General features: G+C 59.9%; 1 protein-coding gene across 2 annotated transcripts in view; it reads left to right on the forward strand.

The window, feature by feature from the left end:
- The first annotated feature begins 249 nt into the window (after positions 1-249).
- The window catches only part of Grm4 (glutamate metabotropic receptor 4), a 90,522-nt gene continuing 65,440 nt past the window's right edge, over positions 250-25,331 (forward strand). For both annotated transcript variants that reach the window (XM_027943670.3, XM_071613946.1), the window contains exon 1: positions 250-768. In XM_027943670.3, the coding sequence (XP_027799471.1) occupies positions 250-768 (519 nt within the window). The remainder of the gene's footprint in view (positions 769-25,331) is intronic.

The following is a 25,331-nucleotide window of genomic DNA, read 5'->3' on the forward strand; positions in this document are numbered from 1 at the left end:
GGATCAGAGTGTTCCTGCTGCCCCGTCGGCTCCTGCCTGCCGTCTGTGGGCCTGGACTGTGTGGGCCACTGAGCACTGCCCAGGTGACAAGGAGGAGGGCAGAGAGAGCCCCAGCATGGCTGTCCCAGCTGGCCACCCCTGGCCACCCTACTGCTGAAGCAGCCTGCCCCTGCGCACCCAGGCTGGAGGACCCGGGGCTTGTGAGGGCTAGGAGGGGCCACCGTTCATGGGTCTCTAGGTATTTCCGAGATGCCTGGAAAGAGAGGCTGGGGCTGGTGGTGGGCCCGGCTGCCCCTCTGCCTGCTCCTCAGCCTTTACGGCCCCTGGGTGCCTTCCTCCCTGGGGAAGCCCAAAGGCCACCCCCACATGAACTCCATCCGCATAGACGGGGACATCACCCTGGGAGGCCTGTTCCCAGTGCATGGCCGGGGCTCGGAGGGCAAGGCCTGTGGAGAACTCAAGAAGGAGAAGGGCATCCACCGGCTGGAGGCCATGCTCTTTGCCCTGGATCGCATCAACAATGACCCGGACCTGCTGCCCAACATCACGCTGGGCGCCCGCATTCTGGACACCTGCTCGAGGGACACCCATGCCCTGGAGCAGTCACTGACCTTTGTGCAGGCGCTCATCGAGAAGGACGGCACGGAGGTCCGCTGTGGCAGCGGTGGCCCGCCCATCATCACCAAGCCCGAGCGCGTGGTGGGTGTCATCGGTGCTTCAGGGAGCTCGGTCTCCATCATGGTGGCCAACATCCTGCGCCTCTTTAAGGTTAGTGCCCGGGGTGGGGCCTGGAGGTGTGCTTCCGCCAACCGCCCTAGTCCCCCAAGGCCAGGAGGGGGACCTAGCCAGCCCGTGTCTCTCCTCTCCTCTTCCCTTCCTGCCTCCTCGGGAGTCTCACCTGGAGCCTGTCTGAGGGCGGGGGTCAGTCCTCTGGCCTCAGTGTGTTGTCCTGTTCCGTGATCAGAGCGTGGGCACAGCCGCGAGGGCCACGCGGAGGGACCCGGCTCGCCGGCGCTGACCATGGTGCTGACCATGGTGCTGAAGCAGCGGCCAATGGCAGCCCCGGGCGGGACTCCATGCCTCCCCGGGGAACTTGGAACCAGGAAGGTAATACAGAAGAAAGGAGGAGATGGGCAGACAGACAGATGAAAAGACAGACACGTGGGGAGAAGGACGGGCAGGCGGATGAAAAGAGAGCGGAAGTGGGAACGCTGGAGGTTTGCAGGGAGGAAAAAGCAAGACTTTTGTTTTGACATTGTTTTCAAATAATTGCAATTCCCAGGGAAGGGATGTTTTCTTCTGGGTAGTTGAGGAAGCCCCTGGTGGCCTCCCTCCCGGCCCGTGATTGTGTTGGAAACCGCGTCCTGGTTTTCTGGAAGGGTGTGGGGCTGCTGAGCCTGCAGAGCCTGCAGAGGAGGCCGCGGGCGCCGGGAGCTGCGTCTCCATTTCTGGGCCCCGGGCCCTGCACTGAGCACCCCCCTCTTCCAGGGCCTTCCTTCTGCCCTTCCTCCAAACACACCTTTCTCCCTCTCCTTCTGGAACCCCGCCCTGCCCCCTCCGTGCCGCCTCCCTTCCTCTCTTCCCGGGGCAAGAGCTGCTGATTTGCAATTCAATTGGAGCCAAGTGCTTCGCTAAGCTGCTAAAACAACTGAAAGCTACCGGGGAGAGGGAAAAACATTACAAGCATTTTACCAATAATTATGTGCCCGCTTCTCTCCCTCAGCCTGCCTCGTTTGCTCTGCGTGTTGGTGTCGGTATGAGTGTGGAGGGGGAGAGGCTGGGGGGGGGGAGGGGGAGGGGAGGGGAAGCTGCCGGGTCCCTCCCTCAGGCGGCTGTCAGATCTTGGCCTCTGCAGTTGGCCCTTCCTCTCCCCTGTCTCCAGAGTTGGCAGAGAACTGGGAGAAGCTGCCTGGCACCGTGCAGGGTGGGAAGAGCTAAGGCTGGGTCCCTGTCACCCAGACCCTTCCTGGAACCCTCTGACCTAACTCCCAGGATGCATCAGTACCTGGGGGCATCTCAGGGTGTGATGAATGGAAAGGAGGGTCTGCACTGGAGGTCAGGGTAGGGGCTGGGGGGAGGTGGTGGCAGGGCTGGGGATGGGGTGCCGGTCAGGGGAGTAGGAGCTGGCTTGAGTTGTTCTGTCACTAGCTCTGGCTGGGGAAGGAGTTAGCCGTAGGCCAGCCCCCCCTGTCACATAGCCATCAGCAGTGTCCCCGCAGAGCCATGTGGTCCTCAAGTACCGTCCTTTTTCCTGGACTGTTGGTTTTATTTGATGATCTGGATGAAAACATGATTTTAATTTTAAAACAAATGGATGCATTATGAACAATGCCAAATTTGCATGTGGTTCAAAGAGGAAGCAGGGGATTGGAAGCAATTCTGTCCCCACAGTGGGCAATTTGAACAGTCCCTGGGGACTGTGTTGCCCAGGGTGATCTTTTAGGGTTCCTCGGGGGACAGTTTGGGAATGGGTAGCTGGACCATTCCTGGGGTGGACGCAGGGGCAGGAGGGTCGGGGCCTGGTGATGCTGGGCTGGCACTTCAGCTGCCTCACCCAGGCCTGGGGAGGGGAGGTGGCCTGGGGCATCCAGCAGAGGGGTCAAGGTTTGGGCCCCCTGTCCCCCTGTCAGGCACAGACCCCAGCCTCCAGGAGGCCACGATGCTAGGGGCTGCTGGGGGGTCCTTATTTGATCTTCGTATTCAACACCTGAGTCTTGCAGAAAGATGGTAAAGCACCTGGGCCCAGCGCTTAGAGCCATGACATCAGTGAAGGTCCCTCCCCTCTTCCAGAAGGTGGCCAGGCTCTCAGGAGCTGAGAGGTCAGGTCATTTGATACCTGCAAAAGCTCAAAAAAATGGTCCTTCTCAGTGTGAGGCTTTAGAGCGTGCTCCTGGGAACACAGCTGTTTTGGGACAGGTGCTCAGGACCCCAGACAGGCAGTGACTGTGATTCTGTGCCATCCTCTCCCCATGGCAAGGTGGGGTGGGGGAAGGGCCGGAGTCCCATGGTGTTTGACGAGCCCAGTGTCCATCTGGTCAGGTATGAAGGTGGCCTGGCTCCGTTTGGCCTGCACTTCCTCAGGTCACAGGGAAGGAGTGGGTTGGGGCAGGGGACCCAGCCCCCAGCAGTACAGAGTGAGATGGGACTAGAGGTAGAGGTGGGGGGGGGGAGAAGGAGTGGGCAGCGGGGGTCTGCTGGGAGGGGGAGGCAGTGCAGAGGGAGCCCGAGGAACCAGCCGGCTGTGGTCTGCCTTCCCTGGGTCCCTTTTAACAGCCTTAATGTTCCAGGCTGGTGACAAGAGTCCTCCTCAATAATTAAACTGGTAGAACGAGAGGCTGGGTGAGAATCGTGAAAGCCACTCACAGAGGCCCAGAGGTTGAACTCTGCAGAGGGAGGGCCCTGGGGGGGCAGTGGGGTCTGCTCCAGGTGTTCCTGCCCCAACCCCTGCTGCCCTGGGCAGGAGGAGGCCCTGCTGGGAGCTTGGCCGGAGCTGTGACTGTGGCTTTGGGTTTCCAGTGCCCGGCCCCAAGGGGAGGTCTGGGTGGGGCAGAGGGGTGATTCCCTGCTGGAGAATGTTCAGGGGGTGCAGTCGGGGCCCAGATGTGAGCAGAACTGCAAGCGCCAGAGCTGGACGGGGCCACCTCCCTGTTGTACAGATGTGGGGACCGGGCCCTGATGAAGTGACAGGGCAGGGCTGCATCCAGTCCCCTGCTCCCAGGCCTGGCTCCTTGCAGACAGCCTGTGGAAATAAGCTGAGTTAGAAGTGAGGCAGGAACCCAGGCTCTCTTTGGGGACCTGAAGGCTTGACTCTGGAGACCGTATTCTGATAGTTGACATCCCCGACCTCACTGCCCCTGCCTCCTTCCTTCATCCTCATTTGGGCCCCTTCTCCCAGGACAGGGAGTAGTGACGGGTGTGAAAAATATCTTGCTGCTGGGGGGTGGTGTGGTGGCGCCTGTCTGTCATCTCACCGGCTCAGGAGGCTGAGGCAGGAGGATTGCAAATTAGAGGTCAGCCTCAGCAACTTATTGAGATTATGAGCAATTTAGTGGGACCCTGTCTCAAAATAAAAAAATAAAAAGGGCTGGGGATGTGGCTCAGTAGTTAAGCCCAGCTGGGTTCAATCTCCAGTACAAAAAAAAAAAAAAAAAAATTAAACCAGAGGATGTGGCCTTTGTGATGCCATGTTTGGGGGACAGCCCAGGTTCTGGAGCCAATCAGATCTGAACTTGAATCCCTGCTCCATCTGAGTTAACTCACCTCTGCTTATCATATCAGTCATGGACACCATAGTAAGAATGAGCCAATAGGCTCTTTCCCTGATAATAGCCATTATTCCAAGGTGAAGGAACAGAGTGCAGACCCCTCAAAGAAGCACTTTCCAAACTCTGGACCTGGAAGAGCTCAGAATCCAGAAATCATTTTAGCCTCTCTTCCGTCTTACGGTGGAGAAAACAGGCTCCGCAGCAGGCGGAGGATTTGGGCTGGGGGCTGGCCACCTGACCCACCTTCCTCTGCCTCCTTCCTCATTTGTAAGGTGGGACTCGCATCCGTGCAACCTCACAGGCGGGGTGGGGCGAAGATCAGGTCTGAGTGCATGGTGTCTGGCACACAGTCAGCCCACGGGAAATGTCACGGCGCGCAGCTTGTAGTGGGGCCTGAAGTCAGCGTCAGCGTGCGAACCTCCATTGATGCAGAAGAGGATGCGGCCAGCGGGCAGTGACAGACGGTGACCTTTGAGGCTGATCCTGGAGAGTCCCCGCCATCTGCTGGGCCTCTTGTGTCTTCCTGCCACGGGCTACGCGCTCGGGTCGAAGGGACTCAGCGCCAGCTCTGCATTTGGCTAATGAGTTTCTTTGCTGGCGCACAGTGGGGCCGGGAGGGGCGAGGAGGCAGCCCGGCCCCGGGGGCTCCCTCAGTGCGCACGGGGCTGGCCGGTGGCTCTTCCGGAGCAGGGACTGATGTCCCAGCCCTCAGTGCCAGGCCCCAGGCTCCGGGGGAAGTTTCTGCGGCTTAGATGACAGCCTTTCTATTGAGGACATGGCTCGTGGGCCTCCGTGTATTTCATGGCCCAACTGGGGGGACCCCGAGAGTCCACCCAGCCCTCCCGCAGCCCGGGCGTCTCCCTTGGAGACAGCTGGCCTCGACCCCCTCCTTCCCCCTGGCCAGCACAGGCCGCAGGCTCAGCTTTTGGAATTCTGAGCTCAGATCTCATCGTGGACGGGGCTACATCTCCCGCCTCCCTCCCAGACTCTTACCTGGAACCTCCTCCCTCCTCTCCCCGCTCCACATGGCTTCCCCTCGGCCAAAGCTCTGCTCAGGAGCTGGAAGGATCTTTCTAAAACCCAAAGGAAATCTGCCTTGTAAGGACTTCCTAGCAGATTAAAATGCAAATTCCTGCCTGGCCCCCCTGTGCCCCCCTGTGCCGCCTGCCTGATGGCCTGGCCTGGCCGGACCTTTGTCTCTCCAGGCCCCACACCTGTCATACCAGCCTCCTTATGTTCCTTGAGGCCCTGCTATTTTTCAACCCCAGGGTCTTTGCACCTGCTATCCTCTCTGTCTGGAATCTTCTCTCCCTCTACTGTTTGAAGGAGGATCTTTCTCATGCAGCCTTAAGCTTAAAGGCCTCTCTTCAGAGCCCCGCCCCCCCCCCAGCCCCTAGTTATTCCATCTCCCTATTCTCTTCCTTCAGGGCCTTCATCACAATTTGCATTCATGTACATATTTGTTCCTTTTTGTTTGTCCTTGGCTTCTCTTCCAGACCCAGGTTAGGGAAGGGCTGGCCAGGAGCCAGATCCGTGGCCTGCAGTCTGTTTCTGTACGGTCCACGGGCTGAGGAAGCTCTGTATGTTTCGCTTTGCTGTTTATTTAGTGGTGCTGGGGATGGAACCCAGGGCTTCACCTGTGGCTGGATGTGACTCCATCACTGAGCCACGTGCCCAGCTCTATTTTATTTTTGTTTTTTATTTTGAGAGAAGGTCTTGCTAAATTGCTGAGGCCAGTCTCAAACTTGCAGTCCTCCTGCCTCAGCCTCCTGAGTGCCTGGGATTAGAGGTGTGCACACCTGGTTCTTTCTATTTTAAATGGTTGGAAAAAAATCAGAATACAATGTCATGACATGAGAAAGTTACATGCAATTAAACTTTCAGGGTGTTTAAATAAAGTTTTAGGGGAACACAGCGATGCTCATCTGGGGGAGCTTCGGCGGCAGCCTTGAGTAGCGGCCTGCTGAACTCAGCTCCACCTCAAGGACACCCTGCAGATGCCAGGCCTCAGTGGGACTTAGACAGTGTTCCTCTGGAGGGACTCGTGGAGGGTCAGGGAATGCAGGGAGGCGTCTTCAGCTCCCAGGTTTCAGCAAGAGCAGGGCACCTGGGGTCTTGGGGGCTGTGTGAGTGCCGCCTGATCTGGGGTGCATGTAGTTAGGGCCACCTTACCACAAGGTCAAGCCAGTGTCCCCTCTGGAGGCCCCAGAGTCACCTGGATGTGTTTTCTTCATGAAAATCCCTTCCCAGCCACCCCCAGAGGCAGATGTACGTTATTATCTCCATTTTACAGAACTGACAACTGAGGCACAGAGAAGCTAAGCATTGTGCCCAAGGTCACACAGCTAGGAAGTGGTGGAGCCTGGACATGGATCCAGCCTGTCCGGCCCTGATCTACCCTTCTCTTCCACTGTTCTGTCTTTTGATCACCATATAGGCTTGGTCCAACGTTTACTCTGTGTGGCCTGAACCTCAGTTTACTCACCTGTGAAATGGGCATGAGGATACTCACCCAGCAGAAATGGTAGCACGTGCAAAGCCCTTAGCTTGGGATTTGTTGGTGCTGGAACGTATTTGGGTAGACACCAAGATGGGATCTGTTGGGAGAGGGACAGCCAGAGCCTGCAGCTATGGGGCCTCTAGACTCAGCCCCACTGGCCCCCTGACAAGGCCTCACCGCCCCAAGGCCCCCGAGGCTCCACCCCCTCCTGTCTGCTGTGCTCCCAGCGGGACTCCTGCCCCCTCCACCCCAAACCTCACGGGGGAGGAGGGGCTTCCGAGGTCCACGGACCCTTCTTGCTGCAGGGGCTGCTGTGGGAGGAGGGCTCTTGTGACCCTGGACAAGTCACTGGCCTTCTCAGGACCGCGATGTCCTTGTCTGTAAAACAGGGCCATCTGTGGCTCCTACCCCCTGGGGGAGGCATTGTGAGGACTGAACAAGGGCACACAGTAGGACTTCGTGGTGTTGGTCCTCCTCTCCTGCTGACAGAGCACCCAGGGGCTTCCTGGGACGCAGGTGACAAGGGCAAGAGTTGGGTGATGGGGAAGGGGCAGGCTGCTGGCCTAAGAGATGATTCTGGTGCGTGTCCCTGAGTCCCCTTGTATAGGGACCTGCCAATTTGGGCCCTCTAGCCTTTGTACTGTGGGTGACCCTGCTGTGTGTGGGGTCTCTGGCTCCCCCTGGGTGAAGGCTCCAGGTCCCCTTGCCAGTGAAGCCTCCTGTGTAGCCTGGGGACCTTCATTCAGGGCCCAGCTCTGCTGCTGACTTGCTGTGTGACCTTGCTAAGGTGGCTGCTGTCTCTGGACTAGTGGGCTCGGACCCACTCCTTACTCTCTCATGCCTGGGCTTTCCTGAGCCTACCCTGGGCCTCCGCCTGGCCGTGGCCCTCGGGAGTGGAGGGCCCTTCCTGCCGTCAGGTGGCGGAGCCCGACTCCTCCTTCGAGGCCCCGTTCAGGATCCAGCAAGACTCTGCTGACCCTCCAGGGGCGTGTGGGGCCACTCACACCCTCCGCGGCCTGTGAGCATGCCCAGGGAGGAGTGGGCTGGACCTCTCTTGGTCCTCCCCCCGGTCCCTGATGCTCAGAGACAGACAGGCAGGCAGGCAGGCAAAGCGGGGAGCCAGCGACCTTGGGGGCCCCAGGTCTGTGGGTGCAGGCCAGGCCTCCCTCTCCTGCCTCCCGCTAGTGACCTGCGTGCCCTTCCTTTCCCCCACCTCATGCACTAGCATCTTGACGACCAGACGTGGGTGAGGAGGGCAGGCGGGGCCTGCACCCCAGTTCCAGGGGGACCTGCAGCCCGGAGCCACGTTGGAGGAGGAGGAGGAGGAGGTGCCTTTAGTTGCCCCTGTTCTTCCGTGTCCCTCTGTCCCCAGCCCCCCCATCTGTCTGCCTCTGTGGCCTCCCCCGTCCTCTTCCTCCCTTGGTCCCCTCTTTGTCTGTCTCTGGCTTTCTCGGGGTGGCATGGCACGGCCTCTTTGCTAGAAGACTGTGGTTAAGGGCCTGACACCCTTGGTGCACCCTCGGGCCGCCCACCTGCGTGTCCACTTGCCTTGTCCCTTGACTGTGGCCTTGGCATGGCAGTAGCACCCCCCGGACACCCAGAACCTCCTCCTGAGCAGGGTGTCCCCTCTCCTGTGGCCTCCAGAGCCCCTGACCTAGGGGGGCCCAGCACAGCTCGGAGCTCTTCTTGACTGGCCGGGGGTCATGAGGTCGGCTCTGAATACTTCCAGGGACGTGGCGGGGGTGGTCAGGCTGTTCGCAAGGGTGTGAACTTGCTGCAAACAGGGAAATCGAGATTCTGGGTTTGGCCTGACTGTGAGACCTTGGGCAGCTCGCTCGCCCTCTCTGAACCTGGTTTCCGGTCTGTAAAGTGGGCAGGTGAGATGTTAGTGGAACCAGCACAGGGCAGCGTGCAGCGGGCACTCAGGAAACCGTGGCCGTGGAAGGTGTCTCCGTGACGAGGGGGCTGCACTCTCACCCTGTCCCCTCCTTAGGTTCCCTTGTTCCTGGACCTCAGTCCTCTCCAGGCCTCTGGTCACCTTCCAGGTCCCAGGGTGACCCAGGACCAGCCATGCTCTGCTCGGCCTGCCCCTGGTCCAGTGAGGGTAGAGCAGGCCTCGTGGAGGCCACTGCCTGCTGGGTGGCTGTCCCCAAGGGCCAGCAGGGGATTTCAAACAGCCTGGCTGAGGTCCCTGGAGGGGTCAGCACTCACCTGGGCAGAGTGGAGAGGGGCCTAATGGGTCCTCTGGTGTCTCCTGACCGAGTGTGGACAGAGCTCTCTCCTGGTCCTGTCCCTGGGGCTGTGGTGTAGGGGCAGCTGGAACTTCTGCTGGGGCCTCCAGAGCCGGTGTCCACGCCGCCCCCCAGCTCAGGTCTGGAAGCTCGCAGGAGTCAGGGGGGTCCCCCGCCAGAGCAGCGCTTTACCCCAAGGGAGGATCCCAGGAGGGGGACGAGCCAGGTCTGGGCGGGGGTGTGGGTGGGAGGGGGGCCTCACAGGGAGTGGACTGTGCCCAGCTGTCCAGGCCGCCCTTTTGTTCTGTTGAAACGGGGTGGCATCGCCAAGGTGAGCCTCACGCCAGGGACTCCTCACTGCCACAAGGCACGCGTGTGGTGTTTGTATGTTTTTAGTTCTTTTTTCTTTGGAACTGGGGGTTGAACTGGGGGGCACTCACCCACTGGGCCACATCCCCAGCCCTATTTTGTATTTTATTTAGAGACGGGGTCTCCCTGAGTTGTTCAGTGCCTCGCCATTGCTGAGGCTGGCTTTGAACTCGTGATCCTCCTGCCTCAGCCTCCTGAGTTGTTGGCCTGGAGAGGACTGAGGTCCAGGAACAAGGGAACCAAAGGAGGGGATGGGGTTACAGGTGTGTGCCACTGTAACTGGCAAAGCTTGTCTTCATTTTAAGAAAGAAAACTTTGTAAGTCTATTGGAAGGCCCCTGGGTGTGTCGCCTCATCCCTCTCCTTTCTCTTCCTTGAAGCAACTGTTGCCTTGTCTTGGATGTGTACAATTAAAAAAAAATTCATCAATAATACTTAGTTCAGGTTTTCGTGTTTTGAGCTTGATAGAAGGGTGCACATCACGTGCTTTCTGCTTGCTTCTTTTCCCTCAGGCCTGTTGCTCGCTGGTTTGCTTTGTTCCTTTTCTTGGCTGCATAGTGCTCTGCCGTGGGACTCTGCCCCTGTGCATTTACTCCTCCATTCTCCTGTGGTCACCCAGTTGTTCCCAAGGATCTTTCTGGTGTCACAGATATCTTTGCCCATATTCCCTTGAGCAGGGGAAGAGCTCCTTGCTGGTCACGCCCAGGAGTGGGATTGTAGGCTCCTGGGGGTAAAACCTCTCCCCGGGGGCTGCCAACTCACCCTCTCCACGTTCTGCAGGGGGCTGTCTGTCTTAGAGACCCGCCCCCTGTTGGAGTCCCCCTGGGCCCTGTTCAGGGGTTTCCCAGGTTCTGGGCCTGCACCGCCCTCTGGGGGGACTCTCTGGGGCCGAGTCTTGCTTCAAGCTCCCTGGGGGTTCTTATATTGGCATTTAGTGGCAGAGGGTCCCGCCCCTGCCTGGGCGCTATGGAGAGCCCCTCCCGGCTCATCTTTCCCTTGGGCTGGGACTTTGGAAGGCGCTGGTCTCTGTGAGGTGGGGCTGGGGTGCAGGGAAGGCTTCCTGTGGGACACTCGAGGGCCACATTAGCTAGGCTGAGGGGAGCTGGCAGCCGTGGAGGGCATTTCAGGGGAGGGGACAGTGAGTCCAAGGCCTGGTGGCAGAGAGCATGATTGGCTTGTGAGTAGGCTCTGGGAGGCTGCCGGGGCTCAGGGGTGCTGTGGCCAAGAGGGTGACAGGCAGTTGCTGTGGACATGACAGGCATCTACTTCCCTGCAGTGGTGGCTCCTGACAGTGAGGCCCGGGGCTGCTGCTGTTGGGGGTGGCTGTTGGGGGTGGCTGGAGCGTCTGGAGCAGGGAATGTTAAGTGCCTTCTAAGTACTTTGATTATCTTAATTGCTTAAGTGGTTTCCTAAGACGGTCCTAAGGATCCTGGGGACACAGACACAAAATCAATTAGGAAAGTTCAACAACCTGACAAGAGGAGAGAGGCCCTCTCACCTGCTCCACCCCGCCCTGCCCCGCCCACCTGGCCTGTCACCTGGGCTCTGCAGCCTGCTGTCGGTCAGCTTCTCTCTCCAGCACTGAGGCCTGGCGGGAGGGAGAGGGTGTGGGGGACTGGGAGGGTCATCTCCTTTGAAGAAGCAGCTCTCCTGAAAGAAGGGGTCTTTAGGCAGCAGCCCTGGGGGTCTGAGTGTCCCCAGGCCTGGCAGTCTTTCAAATTACAGTGTCATCAGAGCACCCATGGCCTGGTGTCCCCAACACCAGAGGACCTGGCCCAGCCGCGGGGGCCCTTCTCAGGCCTGCGCACAGGGTGGAGCCTGAGTGGCCCCTTTATTGAGGTCTTCGAGCGCCAGGGCAGGAGGAGGCCAGGGGCATGTTTACGTCCTCCCTGGCAGCTAGCAGCTGGCTTGGTGACCTTGCAGCGCTCCCAGGGACGGTGTCACAGCAGGAGGCCTTTCTTTTGAGTGGCTACATCACACTCCCTGGTCCCTTAATGGACCCAGGTGGTTTCCAGTCTTTTGTTTTTACAGGAAAGCCTCGTGGGCGACTCTGCCTTGGCCACCAAGCACAGCTCTGGGGTGGCCTTGACCTGGCGCGGGGTCACAGTGCAGTTGTGCTTGTCATTTCTGCAGATGTGGCCACCTTGCTGTCCCATCAATGAGGGCTGAGGGCTGGGCTTGGTGGTGTCCTGCAGCTGGGCCACCGCCTCGGCTGCCAGCCAGGCAGGGGGACCTGGCCCGGGTCAGCCTGTGGCAGGTCCTGACCTAGTCTCTGTGTGGTGGCCTTGTGTAGCTCGTCTGGAGTGGAATTGCCTATTTCTTTTGTGAATTCCCACAATACCTAGAGGGAAGAGGTTTTAAAAAAATTAGCAGAGAGGTGTCAATGTGTGAAAAACCATCTCTGCTCCAAACCCAGGCGGGGTGGGGACACCAGGCGGCAGGCACCTGACCCCCAGGAGCATCTCCCTGCTCACCAGGGAGCAGATGGCCTGGGTTTGCTTTTGTTTGTACTGTCGTGCTCCTTTGGTAAATGTTCACTGAGAAGCCCCTCCCAGGCCTCCTCCTTTGCTGTAGAACAAGGAGGTAGTATTTTCCCTAGTTTTAGGTTTATTTTTTTCTGGTGCTGGGGATGGAACCCAGGGTCACTTTACCACTGAGCTACACCCCCGGCCCTTTTGATTTTTATTTTGAGGCAGAGTCTCCCTGAGTTGCCCAATATGACCTTGAACTTGTCCTCCTCCTACCTCAGGCTCCCAGGTCACTAGGATGACAGGTGTGCCTCACCGTGCCCAGTCCAGGTTATAAGTGTATTTTATGTGCACCTTGGGGTCCAGTGCCTGAGTGTGGCCCATGGTGTTTTGGACTCTCAGAGGTCTGCCGCAGGTGGCTCCTGGGCATCTCTTAGAAACTGTGGTGGGGACATCGGGCCTGGCAGAGAATGTCAAGAGGAAACTCAGGTTTGATTCCAACAGTTCACAATTTGTAATCTTGCGGTCACTTTTTGGTCATTCCATAGGATCTACAAAGTAGTCAGTACAGCTGCCCTATTTTTCTTTTTTTTGTAGCTGTAGATGGACAGCCTGCCTTAATGTTATTTGTTTATTTTTATGTGGTGCTGAGGATGGAACCCAGGGCCTCACACATGCCAGGCAAGCGCTCTGCCGCTGAGCCCCAGCCCCAGCCCTGGCCGCCCTATTTTATAGATGAGGAAATAGAGAAGTCAATGTGTTGGGGACCACCCAGAACCACAGGTGGGCTCAGAATCAGGGTCCCAGCCCCCCACCCCAGAGCTCTGCCCCTACCTGTACCTGAAAGTCACAAACAGGTCCTTCTAGTGGGCCCTCCCTCGGTCCCTCGGAACACAGACAGTCAGCTTTGGGTCCCTATGTGTGAGCGTGGCCCCATGTCCCCGGACTCCTTCCTGGTGTGGTTGTAAAAGCCAATATGTCTGTGGCAGACTTGGAAGTAAACAGAAACCCATAAAGAAGCGAGTAAAAATGGCTCAATTACCCCGCTCTCCAGGGTGATAACCTTGATGTGTTCGCGTCCCTCCTTTTAGCCCTTCTGTATAATTTAGCAAGTTGAGATGGCATCCTCTCCGGTTCGTAGCCGGTGTCTGCACCGGGCTCTCGTGCTGAGCATCTCCAGTACCCTCAAGCCGTCCCTGGAACGTGGTGTTGAGTGGCTACGTTGTCACCCAGGGGCTGTGGCATCTCTGATATGCCAGGGCCCACGGAGGCTGGTTGGATGTGGGTCTGGGGGCTGCTTTCTCACAGTGGCCTCTCCACCAGGGGACATGCCAGTGCTGCCTGGGGGCCTGGTGGTGGGGCAGGAGGAGGGAGGGCCCTGCTGACTGGAGCAGCTCCTGAGGGGGCGACAGGTGCTCAGGTGAGCTCCCTGGGGGGGGGGGGCGGCCACGGCAGGTGGCGCCTAGGAGGAGAGCCTGGCGTCCTGGGCGATGCCATGGACGTGGGACGGGGGCCTGGAGAGACATGCCCAGCTGAATTGCTGACTTGGAGGCTGGGGACCGTGGTGTCACTTATGCCTGCTCAGGATGAAAGCCTCCAAAACCCTGGAAATTAAGTGCAAGGTTGTAAATGGAGCATGTTGGCTGAGGGAGGTGGCGGGCAGGGGACCAGGTGGGCAGGGGACCAGGCGGGCAGGGGACCCAGCTGGCAGGGAGGGTGGTGACCTCCCAGGCTCCTCATGGTGGACAGGTGGCATGCGTGGCGGGGGCCGGGGAGAAGGTGGGAAGGCCCTGGGGCTCCCGGCTGGCATTGCTTGGAAGCCCTTTAGGGCCTGGCCCAGCTTGGCTTGTCACCTCGTCTCCATTCTCCCCTGGGGTCCTGCTCCGGGTCCCTGGGCTCCCGGCTTCCCATCTGCTGGCCTCTGCGTTTGATGTGCCCTCAGAAGACTGCCCCCGAAGGCCACTCTGCCTCCCGGTTTTGTTCCTTCCCAGCGTAAAAAGGTTGAGGTGTAACTTGTCACCCTAGAATATTCACGTTTCAGACGTACTGCCTGATGAGCCAGGGCCTAACCGCTGAGCCACACCCCCAGCCCTTTAAAAAATATTTGATTTAGACCCAGGGTCTCGCTGTTGATTTAGGACCTTGCTAAGTGACTGAGGCTGGCTTTGAACTCACAATCCTCCTGCCTCAGCCTCCTGAGCCGCTGGGATTACAGGCGGTGCGCCACCGTGCTGGCCCTGATAAGCTCTTATAAATGCCGTGTTTATCTGACTTATCAGCACAGAGAACATTTCCAGTGCTCCGGAAAGTTCCCTGGAGCTCCTCCCGGCCAGTACCCCTCCCTCCTGAGGATAATCACAGCCTGATTTCCGACAGCACAGCTTAGCGCTGCCTGGCCTGAGCTTTACTTACAGGGAGGCAGAGAGCGCGTCTTTCCTCCCTGGTTTCTTTGTTCACGTTGCCCGTGAGATCCACCCAAGGGGCGGGGGTACGGGGGGCTCACTCTTTTGTATTGTTCCGTACTATTCCATTGTGTCATTATGTGGCTGGTTCATGATTTATGTATCCATTCTGCCGCTGCTGGACATCGGCCTGAGCCCAGTGTTTGCCTATTAGGAATGAAGCTGCGCCTCTGAACGTTTGTGTCTGATTTTAAGTTTTTGTCCAGGGATTGAATCCAGAGGTGCTTAACCACTGAGCCACATCCCCAGATCTTTTAAAAAATATTTTGTTTTGAGACAGGGTCTCACTAGGTTGCTTAGAGCCTTGCTAGGTTGCTGAGGTTGGCTTTGAACTTGGGAGCCTCCTGCCTCAGCCTCCCAAGCTGCTGGGATCGAATGTATCTTTAAGTGGATGTAAGTGCTTGCTTCTTGTGTGTGTGTGTATGTGTGTGTGTGTGTGTTTTAGGTACTGCCAGTCATTTTCCCAAAGAGGTTGGACCTTCTTGCCACTTTTCCTTTGCTTTGGAAATCCTACCTGTGCTTTGGGGCCCATCTCAAATGTCACCTCTTCTGTCATCCTCATGGACAATGCTGGCCTCTGGGGCTCTGGGGCTCCAAAGGCAGGACTGTGTCTTTCTTCTTTCCTGCTCTTATCTACAGCATCTGGAACATAGTAGGTGCTCAATAAAAGACAGCATTGGATTTACATGCTGGCATGTGCTGGTAGTTTTGCAGAGGTTATCTAATGTACATTGCCATCTAGGAAGTCGGTATCACGGGCTCCGTTGTTCAGGTGGGGAGACTGAGGCTTGTCCCTAAGGCAGCGGAAGCTGCAGGGCTGCTTGTCACTGAAGCCCGTGCTCCTTCCACAGTGCCAGGCGCCATGTGTCTGGCGTTTCCTGCTCTTTTCCAGCTCGCCCACTTTAATTCACTAGCCCCGTGTTCTAGTCTGGGGGCCGTTGAAGTGAATCTCATGGGTGACCCAGTTAGCTGTGGCTCAGCCAGCTCCCCGAGTTCCGTCAGCTCCGTAGCCATCCTCAGTCTGTGGCCCAGAATTGGGGACGTCCAGGTTGGGCTGGAGGCTGGGAGGCCACAGGAACTACCTGTGTGCCCTTAAAGCTCTCTCCTGCCGTGTCCGACACTGCACCCACTGCCCTCCTCAGAGTCCCTTTCCCTTGGTGGTGGCCGTCCCTGGAGGCCTGAGCCTGGCTGCTGAATTTTACCTTTTCTGAGTGAGGAACCTGTGGCCTCAGTTGTGATGCGTCTGGGTTCCTCCTAGGCCCTGGGAGGGACCCCGGGAGGGACCTGGGGCTCCTGCTCCCGCAGGTGCTATGGTGTCTGGGGAGGTGGTGGCAGGTGGAGGAGCAGGGTTGGCCCCCACCCTGGCAGGGCCTGTCCCAGGGCCCCCGTGGGAAACTGCAAAGGTAACTTCAGGCCATCGGTTTCTAAATGGCCTTGGGGAGGCCTGGGCTGGCAGGTGTCTCGGGGCCTGGGCCTCTGGACCGAAGTTCACGGGGCTCCCGAGGCGGCTGTCCATGGTCCTGGAACAGAATCCGCCCGGGAGGCTGCAGCGGGCCGTGGTGGCCGGGCGCTGGTGGCTGCCCTGCGGTTCTCTCCGCCAGCTCGTCGTGGGGGGAGCTGGGCATGTGGCTGCGCAGACGGCGCGGGCGCCTTGATATTTTAATTGAAGCCTGGAGACACGGTTGCTCTCTCTGCTGCGCTAACAATGTACGAAATAAATAATTCAGCGGTGGCTGTGTGGTGGCTGCTGTCCTTGCCCATGGGGGTGGCCACATGTGCGCTTGCCCACATAAGCTGGGCGGGCCAGGGACTGCTGCCCTGGGCTGGTGGCCACACCGGGGCCGGGTGTGGCTGTGGTACAGGGCCCTGGCCACCTCTCCACCTGGTGAATGGCTTCCTTCCAGGCAGCCCTGAGGGGAGGGGAGCACATCATGGGGCCCGCTGCTCCCAGGTGCAGCGATTAAGTAGCACTTAGAGGTCCCTTGGTCCTTGGAGCAGCCCTCAATGCCAGTGACCTGAAGGAAAGGACCCTCTTAACAGGGCTGCTCCCTGCGCTCAGTGTGAGCTGGATCCTTTGATTCAGCAAATATTTCTGGAGCTCCAAGGTTGTGCCAGAAACCGGAGCAGGTGGTGGAGGGGAGGGACTGCCAGAGGAAAATCTGGGTCCCTCCTGGGTGGGGAGGTGTGACAGGCACGTGATCAGTCACGGCTCCAGTGGGGGCAGGAGGCGGCGGTGGAGGTGCAGGTGAGCGCTGGGAGCTAGGAGGAGGGGCCAGCGGTTCTGACAAGGTGTGCACCGGGTGGCTTCCTGGAGGAGGTGGCTGGTGTCCTGCAGGCAGAGAGGGACCCATGACAGTGCTCTCAGCAGAGGGTGGCTAATGACAGGGTGCCCGGCCTGACGGTGGCATGGGGGGGGGTCAGGTGATGGGTAAGTGGTCAAGGGACTGGGACAGATGGGGGAGTGGGGCTGGGGCCAAGGGTGAACTTGACCTGCAAGGTGGTGCCCTGCTTGGATTTTGGGGCAAGAATATTTTGAGGGTGGAGTGGGGTGTCTGTTGTGGGATGAGACCTGGGGCTGAGAGGGTGACCAGGAGGCTGATGAAAGGGTTTGAAGTGGAGGTGATGGTCTGCAGCCCAGTGACATTCATTCATTCCAACACCAGAGAGTTGGTAAATGTCTGTTATGAGCCAGATGTTGGGCAGGTTGTGAATCCAGCAGTGAAAACGGAACATACAATTATTGCCCACATGGAGCTGACCTTCTAGAGCAGGGAAGAGACAGTAAATGTGGTAATTTAACTAGTGACAGGTGCCATAGAAGAAAATTTCACAGGGCCAGAGTTTATAGGGTATTGCAGCAGGGGAAGTATAAAAAGGGCCATCAGGGAAGCCCTGGGAGGGGACATTTGAACAGGGACTTAGGTGTGTAAGGAAGGGAGCTGGTGGCTGACTGGTACTTTGGATAAAGGCTATAACTGAGGCAGGGATGTGCTTGACCCTCATAAAATTGCTGAGGCTGGCCTCAAACTCGTGATCCTCCTCCTGCTTCAGTCTCTTGATTACAGGTGTGTGCCACTGCACCTGGGACTTAGTAGCTTAGTGACCAGAGGATGGCCCTGGCTAGAAGCACACATGGGCTCTAAAGCAACAGGGAAGAGACATTTGGGGAGGTCCAAGGAGCTGCCAGACAAAGTCAAGGGTGGGTGCAGCCCTGGCTGAGAGGGCGATGCCTTGGGGTGCCGGGTGCCCTAGGCCAGGGAGATGGGGTGGGGTGTGAGGCATGTGGGGGGCGACATTCCTTAGCCTCCCGCTGCTCCAGCACCTTCTCCCACCAAGAGCTTGGGGCCAGAACGGGGCTTCTGGCTGGACTTCCATGGGCACCACCGTGTCCTGACTGGTTGGCGTCTGGGGTAACCAGGGCCGCCAGCCCGAGCAGCTTACAGAGCCGTAGCAGGGCGGGAGAGGAGGGGGAGAGGGCCCTGTTTAATTTAATTCCATGTTTTGTGGCTTGTTGGATAAATAACCTCCATTAAGATGGAAGGTGGGGGATGGACAGGGAGAGGTCTGATTAATTTCTAGCTGGTCTCCCGTTTGTTCATTTTCTCCAGTTCAGCAGGATTATCAAACAGATCTCAGCGCCCTGTCTCCTCCCTGGGCAGGAGCTGGGCACAGGGGGTAACCAGGGGCCCTTCAGCACAGTTACTGAGCCGCAGCTTGGGACGAGGGAGGACCCTTCCGTGTCCCCAGGTTTCCGGGGAAGGCCCCACTTCTCGGTGAGGGCCCTCGTGTCCCCGAGGCCTGATGGAAGATCTAGACACACAGGAAGTGGAACAGGTGGGGGCCTCGGTACCCTCCCCAGCAATGCCCGTCCCCTGGGTGGGCCGGTGCCCAGGGAGAGGGCAGGGCTGCCAGCTTGCCCTGGGGGTCGGTGGACAAGTCAGGACATAGCCCTGGTGTCCCTGCTCGCATCCTCAGGTCACCATGCCCCCAGCAGCTGCCGGCCCCTCACACTCTGCCCTCACAGTCCGTTCTCCCCTGGTGGAGCCCAGCCCTGCAGAAAAGCCACCCCTGCTGGGGTCCCCAGGGAGGGCGGGTCAGCCTGCCCTGTGCACAGACACCCGCTGAGTTCCAGCTCCTCGCTGGGCGGAGGCTGGGCAGTGAGACCAGGGAGTTCCACGCTCTCCTGTGTCCCCAATGTGCCTGTCCTGAGGGCGCACGTGTGGGTGCTGTCAGGGCGCGTCCCACCCTGCAGCCTGGGAGTGTGTCCAGGAGACACATGTGGGACATGGGAGTGCCCCAAGGTGGCCCTACGCACTGCACAAGCTGGTGTTTCTGCCTTGTGTGTGTGGGGGTGTCGTAGGTGTCCTGTGCTCCCTGAGTGAACGCACCTGCCCTGTGTGTTCTCTGAGTGTAACTGAGTGTGACTCACTGTCTGCCCGTGTGTGTGTGTGTGTGTGTGTGTGTGTGTGTGTGTGCGCGCGCGCGATTGCACGCATGGGAAGGCCCGGGCTGTGTGCACTAGATGTGGGCGTGCACCTGAGTGTGTCAGGGTGTGACCTTCAGGGCTCCTCCTGGGGTGTGGGCCCGTGTGAAGGCCCTTTGGTGTGGGGACTGACTTGGCGCCTCCACCGGCTCCTGGCAGGGCTGGGTCCCCACACGAGTCCGCCTGTGTCTCCCTCACTGGCCCCTGTGCCGTCATTCATGCCCTGGAGTCTGAGGTGGGGACGTCTGGGGCGTCCGTCTGGCCTCGCCAGTCCCAGGGATCCCCTGGGAGAGCCGTCTGAATCATGCTTGCAGCCCGGGGGCCCAGGACTCCTCACACAGAGGCTGCTCCCCGAGGCCCCTGACCCTTCACAGCCTCCTGAGTGGGACTGTCTTGCTGTCCCCAGCCCCAGGCCTGCGCTGGAGGAAGGCTGGTGGGGAGCTCAGGCAGGACAGGTGGCCTGCAGCCCAGGCCAGGAGGGCACCGTCTTGGCCTCTAATGTCCCCGGGAGTCACAGCCCACACCCAGGCACAGCAACGGGGAGGTGTGTCACAGAAAGTAGCGGAGGGACAAGGGCTGAGGGCGGGGGCACAGGGAGCGGGGGTCTGCTTTAGATGGATGTTCAGTGTCACCTGCCTGAGAAGCCTTGTGTGACCCGAGAGCTGATTGGAGAGGACGGTGAAGAGCCTGAGTGGCGGAGCTGGCACGCGCCAAGGCTGGGGGGGGTGGTGGCCCAGCTCGGGGCCCAGGGCTGTCCCCAGGCCAGTGGGCAGGGCAGTGGGTGTGATTGGTGAGGGCGGAGGTCAGCGGGCAGCAGGGTGGACGCAGGCCCGGGCCTTGCTTCAAGCTGGGGAGGGTGGCGTCTTGTGAGTGGCGCTCCTGCCTGGGCGGGTGGGCGGGTGGCCGTGGGGAGGAGGCGGCCAGTGGCCGGCAGGGCTGGAGCAGGGAGAATCAAGGGGCCCGGGGCCTCTCGGTGGGCAGCATGGGAGAGGTCTCCATGGCTCCAGAGAAGAGCCCTCAAACCCCACGAGAGGGACAGGGGGGCAGATTTCAGTCCTGAGTCCCCCAAGCCCAGAAGCCACCGGCGCTGAGTGGGCTGCTGCGGGCAGAGGCAGGCCACCTCTCAGGTGAGACCCAAGGGACGCCGCAGGGGAGACCCTGGCCCCCAGGCCTGAGGGTCTGTGGTTAAGGGGTGCCTTCCAGGTGACATGGGTGGCCGACCTGAGCAGCTGGGTTTCAGGCCTGGCAGCTGGAGCAGGAGGCCGTGGGGACCGGGCAGAGCCTGGCTCCTTCTGAACGGACTCGTGGGTGTGCCCTGGTGCTGGCCTGGGAGGCCCCCCGGGCTCTGCTCTTGAGCCTGCCCCTGCAGGGCCCCCTGAGGCCTGGGTTAACTGGGGCAGTGACCTGGGGCGGTGGTGGGACCGGGGGAGGGGAGGAGTCACTTAGGCCACCGGCTGCTGGAAACTGGACACATGGGCCTGGGCGGAGCCCATGGGCCCCCTGCCTCCCCCCTTGGTGTCTGGACGGTGCCCAGATGTGCTGGTAGCCCTTGCCGCGGGTGGAGCGGGCTCGGCCGTGGGGACACGTCTCTCCCCTTGGCCTGGAAGGGCTTGGATTTTAATCAGCGGCCGAGTGAGGAGCCTTTGAGTCCTTGCCTGGGACCTGAGGACGGTGATGTGCACCTGGAGGGCCCTGCTGGGGTTGGTGGGGTGAGGTGACCCTGGAGGGGCTGTGGCAGGGCGGGGCCCCAGGGGCACACCTGAGATGATGATTGTGGCCCCTCACCTGGGACCTCACCCCGGGGCCAAGTGGAGGGAGGGAGCCGGAGCCCCTGGAGCAGGCGACTCCCTGGCGGCCAGGGCCAGGGCCACAGGAGACCTTCTGGGTACCAGCAGGGACTGTCGTGTCCCTCGCCACGTCCCAGTATCTGGCACACAGATGGACTGTGACCACCGAGACACAGGAACGTTTGGAGGTGTCTGTAGAAGGTGGGAGAAGGAGGGGGTCCTGGGCAGACCTCCGCCCCAGGACCAGCTGTCCCCCTCAGGGGAAGCTGGGGCCTTCTGGGCCGGGGCAGGGCGTCCGGGCTGAGGTCCCCAGGAGCAGCCCCAGGGGTCCACGCTGATTCAGGCCCGTCCTTATTTCCTCTGTGGAGGCAGCACGGTGTGGCTCTGCCAGCCCTGAGGCTGTGACCAGGGCCATTGTCCACCTGAGTGTCTTTGGGTCTCACCTGTCAGCTGGGCCAGGTGCTCCTGCCCGTGTGTGGCTGCTCTCTGTTGGAGTGGCAGCGCTGAGAGCAGAGCCCAGCACACAGTAAGTGCTCACTAAACGCTGGTGATCGTCAGAGTAGTTGTGACTCTGAGGTGAAGCGCCTGGGGTGCAGAGGGAGGAGGGTCTTGGCAGAGCTCAGGCCACGAGTGAGGGACAGAGCAGGCCTCAGGGTCTGTCCAGTGTGGCAGCCCAGGGAGCTGCGGAAGGCTACGGCAGGGGCGTGAGAGGCAGGGTGGCCTTCTGCTCTGGGCTGGTTCCCGGGTGCCCACCTAGTCCTGGGGAGCTGAGGAGCCCTCGGAGCCTGGTTACCTTGAAGAGGTGGGTGGCCCCCAGGGGAACAGGCAGCTGGCCCTGGAGGACTTCATAGTTCAGCAAGGGTTCACCAAGGGTAGTCCAGGGAGGAGACACCTGGGGGCCAGAGGGATTGTGGGGAGGGTCCTGCTTCTCTTCATCTCTGTGGATATCCCTGGTCCAGGCCACTGTCGCCTCTTACCTGGACCATTCAGTACCCTCACTGTCCTCCCAGGGCCCCGTCTTGCCCTGAGGTCTGTTTTCTGTACAGCCCCCTCTCACCCTGTATCTCCCTCCCCTCTGTTTTACGTTACAGTCCCTTGAATCTGTGGGCTGTTGGCCTCAGGGCCTTTGCACTAGCTGCCCATTCTTCCTGGGATGCTTTTTGAGCCCTCTTCACTGGGGTATTGCTCAGATGTTAGCTCAATGTCCCTTTCCTAGCCACCCTGGTCAGATTGGGGTCCTTATTCAGGCCCTTGCAGCTCCAACACTTCCTGGATGTGGTGATTATGTGTGTGTCCTTGTGTGCGTCCGGTTAGAGGCAGTCTGTCCCACTGGACTCAGTTCCATGAAGACAGGGATTTGTCACCTTCTGCCTGCTATGACACCTGGTGCCTACTGTGGAGCCAGATGCCCGGGAACACTCCATAGGTATATTTTCAGGACATGCATGATGGGTTGGGGGACAGTGCCGCCTGCTTGCTGGGGCCCAGAAGCCCTCATTCTGCAGAGATGGGCCTTCTACAGCGTCCCCCGAGGAGGGTGGGGGCCGCCATGAGTGTGGCCATGCTGGCCTTCCTGAGGGCACTGACAGAGCAGGGGACTCCTAGAACCTGAGGGCAGTGGAGGGGGTGACCTGGAAGGGAGAGAAGCCCCCGGGTTCCTCCTCCCCTGACTCCAGCCAAAGTCGCCTCCTGCAGGCTGGGTGCCGGGGGGGGGGGGGGGGGGGGCAGCCCTGCCCCCGAGGTGGGAGGGACGGAGGGAGGACCCACTCCACGGCTGGTCTTGCTGGCCTGCTGCGCTGGGCAGGTCTGTGCTCGCTCACTCGCCCTGGACAGGGCCAGTGGTTTCAAACGTTAGAAGCTCAAACTTTTCCCCAAGATAATCGTGTTGGAAACCCACTGTGGGAATCCGGTAGAAGCAGCCTGCTACGCGGGTCCGCCTGTCCACAGTTGTCATTCATCTTTACGGGCAGAGCCTTCACAGTGAGGGCTGTGGCACCAGACACTGTCCTGAGTCCTGGGGTCATAGCAGTGGACGGACATTCTACGCTGTCCTTGTTGGACTGACATTCTAATGGGGAGGCTGACCATCAACAGACTATGTGAATGAAAACCACTGGTGCAAAGGCCCTGGGGCGAGCTCCTACCTAGTCAGTTGGGAGGAACAGCATGGAGGCAGGGAAGGTAGAGGAGGTGAGGTCAGGGCCTCAGCGGGAAGGTCATGCAGGGCCTCGTGAGCCATTGGCAGACTTTGGCTTCCAGTCTGGATGAGACGGGAACCTTTGAGGAGCCGAGAGACTGATCTAACTCAGGTTTTAGCTGGGTCCTCTGGCTGCCCTGTGGGAACGACTGTGTGTGTGTGTGTGTGTGTTGGGGGGTTGTGCGGGAGGCAGGAGGCCAGTGAGGAGGCCGAGAGGCTGTGTACCAGCCCAGCCAGAGGAGCCGGGGCCGGCCCTGGGTGGCTCTGGCCGAGTCAGTGAGTGGTGGCTGGATTCTGGTCTATTTTCCAAACACAGCCAACAAGATTTGCTGATAAATCAGATTTTGGGCATGTGGGGAAGAGGACCTGAGGACACGTCCAGCGCTTTGGCTGGAGCAGCTGGAAGGACAAGGACAGCTCCCTGGCTGGGCAGGGCTTCCTGAGGACCTGGGGCTCAGCAACTCGGCCTTGGACCTGCAAAGTCCAAGACACTCTTTAGGGGGCCCAGGGGACCCGGCCGCTGGGTGGGGCCTGGAGGGCTGTCAAGTGGGCACCCTGGTGAGACTCTGGGCTGTAGGTGGCCTGTGAGGCCGGCAGGTGGCATGCCATGTCCCAGGGAGCCAGTGGAGGGATCACAGAGGGCAGTGGGCACTGAGCCCTGGGGGTACTCGGTCAGTCGGGAAGGGGCAGGGCCAGAGGAGGAGGCCGAGGGGGAGCTGCCCGGAGCAGGAGGCACCCGGACCCGGGGTAGGAAGGACTACGTGGGTCATCAGCTCTGCAGGGCTTGTGGGGACGGGAGTCTCAGAGCACAGTGTGGCACCTCTGGCATAAGGGGACCACCTGGCCTGCCCGGCTGCACCTCCTTCCCTCACCCAGGGCTCAGGTCCCCTTTCCCTGGTGGAAGCCCTCAGAGCCCCAGTGGGACACCCTCTGAGCCCATCTGGGCGGCCAGCGGGCTCTAGCGTGGCCGTGCTATAAATTGTGGCGAGCGATGGCTGTGACTTTTATCGGCTCGTGTGCTCAATAACGTTAACACGTCCCATTATGTCATATTACATTAACGCAGCGCAATATATTCCACGCGCAGCGCATTAACTGGACTTGGCGAGCCCTGGGCAGACCTGGGTGATTGTCTCTGGGCTGGCCACACCCACATGGCTGGCGCTCTTTGTGTGAATGGTCATCAGGCACAGTGACAGCTGCCCCGGCTGCCCGGTCCCCCACACCTCCCACCCCTGCCCCTGCGTCTTGCAGCCTGGGGGCTGAGTTGCTGCGGCCGGCTTTGAATTTGCGATCCTCCTGCCTCAGCCTCCTAAACTCTGGGATTACAGGCGTGTGCCACTGTGCCTGGCTGGAAGAGGCTTTGGCAGGTGCGTCCCACCTTGTGGAGGCCCCTCCTCTGTCCTTACCTGGGCGCCAGGCAGGGGTCATCAGCTCCCACTGAACAGATGTGGGGGCTGAGGCACAGAGACCCCCATCCCCGAGGAATGGGCTGGGGAAAGGCCAGTGGGAGGACTCCTGAGGGCCCACCCTGGCTGCTTCCTGGGGGTTGGGGTGGTGTGGACACAGGGCAGGAAGCTGGGGTGAATGTGGGCAGAGCCAGGCAGGGAATGGAGGGGGAGCACTCAGGTGATGGAGCAGACAGACCTGAGTTCAAATCCCACCTTGCCCCTTGCTGTGTGATCTTGCTTCTGTTTTCCTGGTCCTCGGTGTCCTTGTCTGGAAAATGAAGGTAATGAATAGCGTGGGCACCCAGGCTGTTGTATAAGGAATAAAAGAGATAATCCATGTGAAGGGCTGGGCATGCAGTAGGTGCTCATTAAACGGCAGCTACTATCCTGTTGGGATCACCACAAACATCCGAGCTGCCTCTTACCTGCTGCCTGGAGCAGCTGCACAGCCCAACCTGAGCCTGGGCCCTGGGTCCTGAAGCCTCCCTGGGCTGGTCCCCAGTGCTCCCTGCCATTTGGGCGTGGCCTGGCCCCCAGCAGCATGTGCACAGGGCAGCCACAGCTTGGCTATCAGATGGGTCTGGGTGGTCCTGAAAGTCCTCTGCTCTCTGAGAGGCAGCTTCTCCTCTGTCAGTCGGGGCGAAGGCTTTCCACCTGGGGCCCTGTGAGGATTAATAATGGGACACATCTGAACCAACCGCACCGCACTGGCCTGCGCCCCAGGTCACAATAGCAGCTCCGACCCTCTTGGTGCACTTCTTAACATCCATTGTCCTGTGTGACCCTCACAGTGAACTTGACAAAGCCCAGAGTCTGGTGCCCACTTGACAGATGAGGACACTGTGGCCCGAAAGGTCAGTGACTTGCCCAGAGTCACATGGTGACTGCTCCTCAGCTCTGGGAGCCTGGGCTTTGAGCCCTCCCTGGAGAGGGTGCAGGAGGCCCCCCTGCCCCCCCATGGGCCCTCCCCCTGCACCCCGCCCCCCATGGGGCCTCCCCCCTACCCCCCCACCCCTCCCATGAGCCCTCCCCGCTGCCACCCCGACCCCCCATGGCCCCCCTCCTGCCCCTCCCCCTCCCCATGGCCCCCCTCCTGCCCCTCCCCCTCCCCATGGCCCC

This window comes from Marmota flaviventris, chromosome 6, assembly GCF_047511675.1.
Source record: "Marmota flaviventris isolate mMarFla1 chromosome 6, mMarFla1.hap1, whole genome shotgun sequence".
In the NCBI taxonomy this organism is placed as follows: domain Eukaryota; kingdom Metazoa; phylum Chordata; class Mammalia; order Rodentia; family Sciuridae; genus Marmota; species Marmota flaviventris.